This window comes from Danio rerio, chromosome 20 (genome assembly GCF_049306965.1).
Source record: "Danio rerio strain Tuebingen ecotype United States chromosome 20, GRCz12tu, whole genome shotgun sequence".
Classification (NCBI taxonomy): Eukaryota; Metazoa; Chordata; class Actinopteri; order Cypriniformes; family Danionidae; genus Danio; species Danio rerio.
This window is the reverse complement of record NC_133195.1, coordinates 51,565,001-51,577,562: the sequence shown is the minus strand read 5'-3', so window position 1 is coordinate 51,577,562 and position 12,562 is coordinate 51,565,001. Positions and strand designations below refer to the sequence as shown.

General features: G+C 36.0%; 1 protein-coding gene across 3 annotated transcripts in view; it reads left to right on the top strand.

Annotated features, from left to right (window-relative positions):
* Positions 1-12,562, top strand: part of ipo13b (importin 13b) — a 114,041-nt gene that overhangs the window by 19,891 nt on the left and 81,588 nt on the right. For all 3 annotated transcript variants that reach the window (XR_012396123.1, XM_002665780.8, XM_073933727.1), the window contains exon 3: positions 2,868-3,478. Coding sequence is in view for 2 of the 3 variants with exons in the window: in XM_002665780.8 (XP_002665826.2) it covers positions 2,868-3,478 (611 nt within the window). In the remaining variant the exon portion in view is untranslated. The remainder of the gene's footprint in view (positions 1-2,867; positions 3,479-12,562) is intronic.

The following is a 12,562-nucleotide window of genomic DNA, read 5'->3' as shown; positions in this document are numbered from 1 at the left end:
AGGACATCCCGTTCTCTCCGCTGATCTGTTATGGTATGTTTTCCATCTGCTCTTGTCTTTTTGCATGGCTGTTCCACACTGATCAGATGTCAGCTGTTGCTTTGCAGCCGTCAGCCTTGCATCAACTAATCTACATCTACATTTTTTTTCTAGAGCAACACTTTCTGTTTATATCGTTTCAGTTTGGGCAAAAGTAAATAATGTTTGGGCATTTTTATTTCCATTGTTACAAGAGTTTCATCATGATTTATAAATAGAGTTAATAATAATAATAATAATTCCTTACATTTATATAGTGCTTTTCTGGGCACTCAAAGCGCTTTACATAGTGGGGGGGATCTCCTCATCCACCACCAGTGTGCAGCATCCACCTGGATGGTGCGACGGCAGCCATTTTGCGCCAGACCACACACCACACACCAGCTGATTGGTGGAGAGGAGACAGTGATGCAGCCAATTGAATATGGGGATGTTTAGGTGGCCATGATAGATGAAGGCCAGTGGGCAGATTTGGCCTGGATGCCGGGGTTAAACCCCTACTCTTTTCGAAGGACATCCTGGGATTTTTAACGACTACAGAGAGTCGGGACCTCGGTTTAACGTCTCATTCGAAAGACGGCGCTCACTGAGCAGTATAACGTCCCCGTCACTATACTGGGGCATTAGGACCCACACAGACCGCAGGTTGGGCGCCCCCTGCTGGCCTCACTAACACCACTTCCGGCAGCAACCTAGCTTTCCCATGTGGTCTCCCATCCAGGTACTGACCAGGCGCAGCCCTGCTTAGCTTCAGTGGGCGACCATCTGAGAGTTGCAGAGAGCTAGCTGCTAGTTGGGTACCGTTTGGTTTTTTCTATACCGGTGCTAAATCGATACTTTTAAAACGATACCGGTGCCAAAACGGTGCCTGAATCCATACTTTTTAGCCACAAAATAATGGTGGATACCTCTACAAAAATATTTTATTTGACAAAATATTTTAAAAAATCATTTTTAATAGAACAATATAATTACAGTTTAAAGTAAACATTAATTCATATTGTATTACATTAATACATTTCCTTTGATCATTTGTTGGTTAGCATGAATTTAAGATTTGTATTATGAAATTAAATTAGCTTACTATTAACCTGTGTGGGGGGCGGGCAGGGCCACGTACTTTTAGGAGCACATTTTAACATATATATCACAAAATACTTAACATTATTGGAAGTGATTTGTTTTTATGCATCACTCTGCAGTCATAAAAAAGATAATTAAACTCAAAATAATCTTCCTTGTTTATTTATTTGACAAGTAACGTTGTGCTGGTGCAGGAGAACACATTTCTAACATTCAAGTACATCAAGGCACATTGCTGCACCTGTAAACTTTAACAGGCCTACAGTTGAAGTCAATTTATTTTGCCCTCCCATTCATTTAAAACAATGTTTCTGAAAATTTTTACAGTGTTTCCTAAAAGATAATTATTCTGGAGTCATAAAAAGTCCTATTTCTTAATGTTTATTTCGTGCATTGATAATGACCAAAACACATTGAATGACAGTAAAAAGTAGCAATTTTACCCAATAAATGCGTTAATAATATCAACCGATTTATATTAAGGGTGTCACGATCCTCTAAATCCTCGATTCGATTACATTTTCGATTCTGAAGGCACGATTCGATTCAATTTTCGATTATGAATAATTAATTCATTAATGACCAATTAATTATTTGTAGCCTACCGTTTAAACTACCTGACCTGCATGGTCTTTGTTTTACCCATAAACAAATCATACAGTAAATGAATAAAGGCAAGATACACACATAATTACCACCTGTCAATCACTTTTTCTGCGGGACTCCGATTATGAATAGGCAGTGATCTGTATCGTTATAATGGCGTCGGTAAAAAAGAAGCACAACCAACTGGAACCAGCTAACAGTATCTGAGGTGTTCGCTAAAATGACTAAGTACAAGTGAGTGAAAGATTGAAGCAGTCCTCCGACTGTCCTCTACCACTTCTTATGTAAAAATATAATGTTACATAGAAATACAAACACATCATTTATGTCAAGACATCATTTAATAATAATTCAATAAATTGGTAAACTTGGTGCGCCGTGATCAATCCGGAAAACTAATCAAAAGCATTAGAATAGCACCACTTTAATAAATGGCCTGTGCAGCAGGCATCGTGCTTAGGAAAAACAGGTAAAGCCACAGATTAATATTATTCAACCTATTTTGATGTAATCCCATTTGTTTTCGTTAACATTTTCATATGTAAATGTAATTTAATTACACTTTTTTTCTCAGTAACTGTAACAAATTATTGGTACTTTTATTTTGTAATTAAATTACGTAACGCTGTTACATGTAACTAGTTATGGGGATTCTGTGTCAACGCTTGACTCAAGGCGTGTCTGAAGTTGAAGCTGAAGCGATCGTCATAGAAGCGTCAGCCAATGAAATTCAGTCTGCAATAGGCCAAAGTCTAGCTAGTGTATTTGCATACAGTGATATGATTGGCTGACGCTTCCGTCGGCGCTTGAAAAGTTGAGCTTGTCCCAACTTCTGCAGCGAGCAACGCCTCTGAAGCGGCGCCGATGGATCTACAATGCAGTTCGGCAACGCCTGACGTCACCCATTCAAAGTGAATGGGAAGCGTTGACGCTGACGCCCGTGTGAATGTGGCGTGATGACACACAAAGGGAAAATGTCAATCAAAGTATTTTTGCAGACAGTTTTTATCAAGTCGGATTTTAAAACAATTAATTAAAGCATTTTTATCATTGAAAGCTGATTATATTTACAGAACTGTGTTTAATCTCCTTGTGAAATCGATTTTTAAATAATAATACGTCCTCTTTAATCTCCGCAGGTTCCAGAGATCCAGTACTTTGGCGCCAGTGCCCTTCACACCAAGATCTCCCGCTACTGGAGCGACATCCCGGCCGAGCAGTACGACTCCCTCAAATCCCAGCTCTTCTCTCAGATCGCCCGTTTTGCATCCGGCTCCAAGATCGTCTTGACCCGGTTGTGCGTGGCGCTGGCGTCCCTCGCCCTCAACATGATGCCTGAGGCCTGGCCGGGGGCTGTTTCTGAAATGGTGCGCATGTTTCAGGAGGACGGCGGTGACGTTGATGGACGCGCTCGCTGTTTGGCTTTACTAGAGTTGCTGACGGTTCTTCCAGAGGAGTTTCAGACCAGCCGGCTGCCGCAGTACCGCAAGGGGCAGGTGAGGGGCGCTCTGGGCAGCGAGTGGACGGCTGTGTACCCGCTCCTGCAGCAGTTACTACGGCAGCCGGACTCTCCGTCGCTGGTGAAGGCCCGTGTGCTCAAGTGTCTGTCCAGTTGGGTTCTGTTGGACGTCCCTTTGAACGAGAGCGAGGGCTTGGTGGAGGCCAGTTTTACGGCGCTGGCGGATCCGGAGCTGTTCGATACGGCGGTGGAGGCCATCGTCAACACCATCTCACAGCCAGACTCACAGAGGTCAGTCTTTAGCATTTACATTACATTTTCGTTTCAGTCATTTACAGGCGCTTTTGTCCGAAGCGACTTACAATTGAGGAGGCATTCAACGGACTCGGAATTGATTATATTTTAGGGGTTGGTGTGGGGTGAGTTGAGGGAGAGATTGTTTGTTTCATCTACAGGGGTTCAGGTGATCACGGAAAATAAGTTTTTGGTAACACTTTAGAGCAGGGGTGTCCAAACTTTTTGGGCCGAGGGCCAGATGCAAAAAAACAAACGTTGTCGCGGGCCAAATTTTACATATATCACACAGACACGTGTGTGTGTATATATATATATATATATATATATATATATATATATATATATATATATATATATATATATATATATATATATATATATAAATACAGTTGAAGTCAGAATTGTTAGCCCCCCTAAATTATTAGCCCCCGTTTATTTTTTCCCCAATTTCTGTTTAACGGAGAGAGGATTTTTTTTTCCACACATTTCTAAACATATTAGTTTTAGTAACTTATTTCTAATAACTGATTTATTTTATCTTTGCCATGATGACAGTAAATAATATTTGACTAGATATTTTTAAGACACTTCAATACAGCTTAAAGTGACATTTAAAGGCTTCACTAGGTTAATCAAGTTAACTAGTTAAGTTAAGGTATTTAGGCAAGTTATTTTATAACAATGGTTTGTTCTGAAGACTAAAAGGGCTAATAATTTTGACCTTAAAATGGTTCATAAAAAAATTTTAACCGCTTTTTATTCAAGCCGAAATAAAACAAAAGTCTTTCTCCAAAAGAAAAAATATTATCAGACATACTGTAAAAATGTTCTTGCTCTGTTAAACATCATTTAGGAAATATTTAAAAAAGAAGAAATAAATCAAAGAGGGGCTAATAATTCAGACTTCAACTGTGTATAGATAGATAGATAGATAGATAGATAGATAGATAGATAGATAGATAGATAGATAGATAGATAGATCATAACAAGAACTGCTGCTTAATTGAATGCATGTAATAGCGATAATGGTTGTTTAGCATGTAATGGTTATTTATTGAATTACGTTCATTTTTGTATAGCGGGCCAGATTCTATTGATATTTATAAAAAGCCTCGCGGGCTGCCACAAAACTGATTGCGGGCCGCAGATGGCCCGCGGGCCGTAGTTTGGACACGCCTGCTTTAGAGTAACTATCCGTTATAACTAGTTAATAGTCCATTAATAAACTGTTAGTTAACAAGTTATTAATGAACTTGTTAAATAAAAGTTAATCGTTTATTAATTATTTATAACTGTGCCTTATAGATGGCTAATAGATAACTTACAAGCTGTTAGTTAACAAGTTCTAAATGACTCGTTAACTGTATTTTAATGATTTATAACTATACCTAATAAATTAGTAATAGATCATGAAAAAGCGGTTAGTAAATTACTTAATAAAGACTTGTTAAGTATCAGTTAATGGTGTATAGATGTTATTGGGATGCTATTCTAAAGTTGCAGCTATTCTTCATTTATTAACTGTTATTAAATGAGGAATAGTTGCAACTTTAGAATTAAAGCTGCAAGCAGCGATGATAGGGACCTTGCACCCGGGCTCACCGCCGCCTGGTGGCCTCAGGATGAGAAAGAACAGCGAACAGTAATTATTTAAGCCGATGTATATTAAAAAACCACACATTTATGCCAAACTTCCTCCTGTCAGCAGGTGGCGCTATGACTGTGACTCAAGATTGGCATGTAGATGCCTTCAGTAGAGGAATCTTATCAACCATGTGAATTTTCAGGCAGATCGGACATTGTTTGGCTGAGTTATATGTAACTTCCTGTTGGCAGCAGGTGGCGCTATGACTGACTCGATATTGGGATGTAGATGTCTTCAGGAGAGGATTTTAATCAACCGTGTGAATTTTCAGGCAGGTGAGACATTGTGTGGCTGAGTTATAAGCCAAACTACCTTCTGCCAGCAGGTGGCGCTATGACTGACTCAATATTGTTATGTGGATGTGATACGATAAAGTTTGTGGGAGGAGTTTGTTACTCTGTAAATCATGTCATTTCCTGCGGCCAGCAGGTGGCGCTATAACTGTATCTGTATATTGGCATGTAAACGTGTTCAGGTCTGGACTCTTATCAAGCGTGTGAATTTTGAGGCAGATCGGATAATGCATGCCTGAGTTATAACGACTTCCTGCTTTGTGGCGAGTCAAAGTTTGCGAGGCCGCCACGGACACGCCCATCGACAAAAACTCTAAAGCTTCACAATTTAACATCGCCAAGGCCTTTAGATGACAAAACCCAATTTTGGTGTCGATCAGATAAAATCCCTAGGAGGAGTTCGTTAAAATACAACGCCTGGAAATGGCAAAAATGCCACTTTTTCGCCGCAGGAAGTTAAAAATATCCGACTTCCTGTTGGGTTTGAGATATGGCTCCAAGAGACTTTTTCGTATGTTTTGGCATGTTTGAGGTGTGTGCCAATTTTTGTGCATGTGCGTAATTCTTCCGTTTAATTTTTCTAGGTGGCGCTGTTGAGTCATTTTGCCACGCCCATTTCCGAAACCCATAACAAAAATAAAATTTTTGCCACTTCTGAGGCGTGTGCAAATGTTTTGTGAGTTTTCAGACATGTTTAGCCCCTCAAAACCACGATTCATTCCGCGGAAGAAGCATAATAAGAAACGGAGCAATTCTAATAGGGCCTTGCACCGTTTGGTGCTCGGTCCCTTATAACAGTAACTAACAGCTTGTAAGTTATCTATTAGCCATCTATAAGGCACAGTTATAAATAATTAACAAACTATTAACTTTTATTTAACAAGTCATTTATAACTTGTTAACTAACAGTTTATTAATGGTCTGTTAACTAGTTATAACGGATAGTTACTCTAAAGTGCTACCGAGTTTTTTTTACTTGTTGTTTGAATGATACCAGTGAATCTGCAGCTCAGCAGTGTGATGCTTTCATAACCAATGAAATGGAGTGAAAAAGCAATGTAATGTGAGGAGGGCTGGGTCAATAAATCAAGGATACTTTAATGCGCATTTTGTCAGTGAAGCTGGTTCTAGAACACCTCCTGTATGTGCGTTTGGATATCCTAATGTTGGCAGCTGAGCTGTATGAAAATATACTATTCAATAGAAAGCCAAAGGTAATGTTTACCAGCGGCGCCTGCAGCTGTACGGCTGTACGCACAGTGCGTACCTAGAGAGGGCTGGAATTAATGCCGCTTTTTATTTATTTATTTGTGACATAATTTATATTGATTATTTAACAGTATACACTACAGATGCCTGCTTTTCCTCTATCGTGCCAAATCGCTGCAGCGCTGCATTTGGTAGCACAAAAACTCGCTCTGAGCTGGGAGTGAACTTTACCAACAGCTACATGCGCTGCTGAAAGACTTTTTTTCTGCTGCGCATCGAATAAAGACACGCTTAACATCATCGATGTCCACAATACATCCTATATCCATAACACACGAACATGCTGACTCTTTGAACAACGAATAAATAGCGGCAAGCCAGACAACTTGTTTTGTAATTTAAGCCCTGAAGGACGGTTACGGCGTGTTGTGATGTTGTCCGTCACCGAAGAAAGTCAAATCTTTCTTTCCTTTTTTGACTTTTGTTTGAAAGCTTTAGTGGCACTGTAGCGAGCTAGCTGTAGTTTTTACTCAAAAATAAATAAATTAATAATAATAAAGTGTTTTATAAAACTAAAATGAGCAATTTTCCCAATTTTTTATGATTCATTATAAGTTGGACATTTATGGGGCATGTAACATGTTTCTGTCTTTTTTAAAATTTATTTATTTTTTTGTTCTCGGTGATCTTCAATACTGGGTAGCTACGCAAAATATTTTCTTAAATGTCAAGCAGGAATTTGACTATAGCTTTAATTATGAAGACAATAAATATTAAAAGTAACAAAAATAAAATGATAAAAATACAAATATATAAAAAGAGCAGAATTTTGTGAATGAATACTGAAATTACAGCCATCGGAAGGGGGCGGGGCGGTGCTGGATTTGTGCATACCTTGGAATAAAATCCTGATGTTTACGACACAGAAATGGCCAGTGAGAAAATGTCTGAGAAAGATTTTTTTTTTTTTGTGTCATTTACAACATGGTTAAATCTCGTCTTTCAAATCATATTTCACTAAAAATCAAAATAGCTACAAAAAAGGTCATAAAATAGTATTTTTGATTGGGTGGAAGAAAGAAAAATTTATTTTTGTGTTTAGGGTTAAAATATGTTAATATGTTTTTGTGCTTTTATCTAATGCTGAGATTATTTTATTTTTTATCAGTTCAAATTTACATAAAATTGTAAATTTCTCATCTCATTATTTTTACATTATTAATTTTACATCATTTTTACATTAACACTTGTAGTGTTTATAATAAATATTTTACTTTAGTAGTCTAATGAGCATCAGAAAACTAAACAGTCCAATTATTATTTTGATTGAACAACAAGAGTGTTCTCTGTCAGCACAAAATATTAATAAACCTCAAATATGAACATTTAAGAAAGTAAATGGGAGATTTGTATATTATGCACACCAATAGTTTAAATTCTTTTTAAATGTTCTCATCTACATTAATTGTTGTTTACATCATTTTACAGTAATACTGTAGTGTAAATGGTAATTAATTTACTTTAATACAGTCCAATGAGCATCAGAAAACAATACAGTTCAGTTATTATTTTATAATTGAACAACTACAGTGTTCCCTGTCAAAATAAAACATTAATAATCCTCAAATCTGAACATTTTAAGAAAGTAAAAGGGAGATTTTTATGCACAATTAATGACCAGAATTATTATTTTTCTGCACACCAATAGTTTTACCATTACGTTGTTAATTTTACATCATTTTACATTAATACTGTAGTGTGAATGATAATTATTGTACTTTTATTCAGTCTAATGAGCATCAGAAAAAATACAGGCCGATTTTATATTTTATAATTGAACAACAACAGTTCTCTCTCAGTACAAAATATTAATAAACCTTAAATCTGAACATTTAAGTAATAAAAAGGAAGATTTTGTGCACAATTATTGGCCAGAAATATTCATATTATGCACACAAATGGTAATTTTCTCACCTCATCTACATTATTTAATAGTTTTACATCATTTTACATTATTACTGTGGTGTGTGTGGTAATTATTTTACTTTAATAAAGCCTAATCAGCATGAGAAAAAAATACAGTCCATTTTATTTTAAACAACTACAGTGTTCCCTGTCAGTACAAAATATCAATAAACCTCAAATCTGAACATTTAAGAAAGTAAAAGTTTTTTGGTGTGCAATTATTAAATATTATGTAAATAAAATTAATATTATGCAAACCAATAGATCAAATTCTGTTTTAATTTTCTCATCTACATTTATTGTTGTTTACATCATTTTACAGTAATACTGTAGTGTAAATGGTAATTAATTTACTTAAATACAGTCCAATGAGCATAAAAAAATAAAATAAAAAAACAGTCCAGTTATTATTTTATAATTGAACAACAGCAGTGTTCCCTGTCAAAATAAAACATTAATAAAGCTCAAATCTGAACACTTAAGCAAGTAAAAGGGACATTTAATGCACAATTATTGACCAGAATTATTATTTTTACCATTTATGTTATTAATTTTAAATAATTTTACATTACTAATGTGGTGTGAATGATAATTATTGTACTTTAATGCAGTCTAATGAGCATCAGAAAACTAAACAGTCCAATTATTATTTTTAATAAACAACAAGAGTGTTCTCTGTCAGCACAAAATATTAATAAACCTCAAATCTGAACATTTAAAAAAAAGTAAAAGGGAGATTTAGTGCACAATTATTGGCCAGATTTATTATTATTATGCACACTAATAGATTAAAATTTACATCATTTTACATTAATGCTGTAGTGTAAATGGTAATTAATTTACTTTTATACAGCCTAAAGAGCATCAGAAAATGAAAATATAGTTATTTTTTTATTGTAAACAACTACAGTGTTCCCTGTCTAAACTAAATATTAATAAACCTCAAATCTATACATTTAAGAAAGTGAAAGGGAGATTTGGTGCGCAATTATTGGCCAGAATTATTATTATTATGCACACCAATTGTAATTTTCTCATCGCATCTACATTTTATTATTAAATTTGCATCATTTTTCATGAATACTGTAGTGTATATGGTTATTGTACTTTGATACAGTCTAAAGAGCATCAGAAAAAAAAACAGTCATTGTTTTTTAATTGAGCAACAACAGTTCTCTGTCAAAATAAAACTTTAATAAACCTCAAATCTGAACATTTAAGAAAGTAAAAGGGAGATTTGGTGCGCAATTATTGGCCAGAATTATACTTATGCGCACCAATAGTTATGCAAATTGATTTTGTTTAATCTCATTTACATTAATGATTAATTTTACATAGTTTTACATGAATACTGTAGTGTGTACGGTAATTATTTTACTTTAATAAAGTCTAATAAGCATCAGAAAAAACATCTGAAAATTTAATAAAAATCTGAACATTTAAGAAATAAAAAGGGAGATTTGGTGTGCAGTTATTGGCCAGAATCATTATTATGCACACCAATAGTTATGAAAAATGTTTAATTTTCTTGTCTACATTAGTTTTTCGCAGCTATTGCATTTAACCATTATTGACCTTCACCTTCCTGAACAATAAGAAAAGAAATCAATGTGTTCAGCAAGTGATGGAAGGGGTGAAAGAAATGGTGTGATGGAGAGCAAGCACAGGTGAGATGAAAGTGTCAGAGAGAGAGAGAGATACTTAGAAGAAGAAAGACAGAAACAAAGGCAAACTGAAACACAGTGTCATCAGTGAGAGAAAGGGGGGTTTGGGTGGCGACGGCGGCAGGTTTATTTCAAGGATGGCTGGCGTTTCCATGGAGACGGAGCGAGCCAGCGATGTCTTCCGCTCTGATTGGTTCAGCCCAACCCCCCCGGCCGCTGAAGCAGGACCTCTAGAGGTGAACACATCCTCCATTGAGGTTAAAGCGCTGATGGAGACAGACAGCGGTCTAATGCTGCAGGTTAACAGTGTCTACAGGTGTCTTTTCACCTCGCAGAGCATGAAGGAGATGATTAGGAAAGTGACCTTTTGGGGAGTTTAGATTTTTCAGGGAAAGTTAATGCACTTTTTTGTTGTTGTTTTGTTTGCGCTGAGATTGTTTAGTGTTGCTTCCTGGGTGTCCGCAGGGTCTTAAATTACACAAACAAAAACATCTTAAAGGGGACCTGTTATACCCCTTTTTACAGGATGTACACTACCTGACAAAAGTCTTGTCACCTATCCAAGTTTTAGGAACACCAAAGAATAACTTGACTTCTAGTTGATCATTTGATGTCAGAAGTGGCTTAAATGAAAGGCAAAGGCCTCTAGATTACGATTATTTTACCACAATAAAATATGATCATGTTTATGATTTATTTATCATTTAATGATTTAAATTGGACAGTAAGGTCTGACTTTGCTTAGACAAAAGTCTTGTCACTGAACAGAAATAATGTCCAGTATAGAATATAAAGTCATGCTGCAGTGGAAACAGAATGAATATTGTGTCTGACTCCATCATGAGCTTGGAGGACTGCATCCATACATCTCTGCACTGACTCAAATCACTGATTAATAAAGTCATCTGGAATGGCAAAGAAAGTGTTCTTGCAGGACTCCCAGAGTTCATCAACATTCTTTGGAATCATCTTCAATGCCTCCTCCTTCATTCTTACCCCAGACATGCTCAATAATGTTTAGTCTGGTGACTGGGCTGGCCAATCCTGGAGCAGCTTGACCTTCTTTGCTGTCAGGAGCTTTGATGTGGAGGCTGAAGTATGAGGAGGAGCGCTATCCTGCTAAAGAATTTGCCCTCTTCTGTGGTTTGTAATAGGGCTGTGCAATTAATCGAAAATCTGATTTCGATTTTGGCTTCTAATGATGATGAAAAACCATTAATCGACAGGGTTCCTAAGGGTGCTGGAAATCCTGGAAAATGCTTGATTTTTAATATAGTGTTTTCAAGGTTAAAAAAAGTGCTTGGATTTTGAACAAAGTGCTTAAACCTGCTTGAATTTAAAATTGCATTGCTTTCATAATAATTCGTTATCTGATGGAGTAGTTTTCCTTTAAGCTAAAAATTTATTTTGCACATAATCAAAACCTAAAGTAATATTGACAATAATAAAAAGTAATATTGATGAAAGCTTACAAACTGTCGTTTCCATATTTGGTGACGGATTTTCACAACAATTGACATAGGAACAGTTTATTAGTTTGCAGCAGGAATATTCTCTGACTCTTAAGGATTTAATTTTGTTACATGAACTTTGAATAGCAGTGGACATGAAATATTCCGAACAAGAAATCAACTTCAGGTAGAAAGAGAACAAACTTTAAAAGATACTTCATCCAATAACTGAACTTTCTAAAAAATAAATAAATAAATAAATAAATAAATATATATATATATATATATATATATATATATATTTACTGTTTTTGGGTGAACTATCCCAATAAGTCTATGCTCCAAAATATTCAACAATTTAAGTAGAAATGTCATATTGTGTTTTTTTTAAAAAGCACAATAGATTTAAATGTGAATATGTAAATACAACATATATAAACGTATTATACCATGGTTGTTAGGTGCTGAAAAAAACAAAAATGCACATTGAAAGTGCTTGAAAAGTGCAGGAATTTGAAGTTGGAAAAGGTTTAAGAACCCTGAATCGAGATAAATGATTATTCCATTATTTACCGCCATTTGTTAAGAGCAACAAATTAAACATTTGTTGCTCTTAAAAGCGCGAACTTAAACCGCATGCTCCTGTGTGTGTGTGTTTGTGTGTTTGTGTGTTTGTGTGTTTGTGTGTTTGTGTGTGTGTGTGTGTGTGTGTGTGTGTGTGTGTGTGTGTGTGTGTGTGTGTGTGTGTGTGTGTGTGGCGCACAGTCAGAAGCATGCGGTCAGCGTTCTGTCTTATTCGCACAATGTGACGAGCAGAGCGCACACGGAACTAAAGTCATTACGTGAGCTTT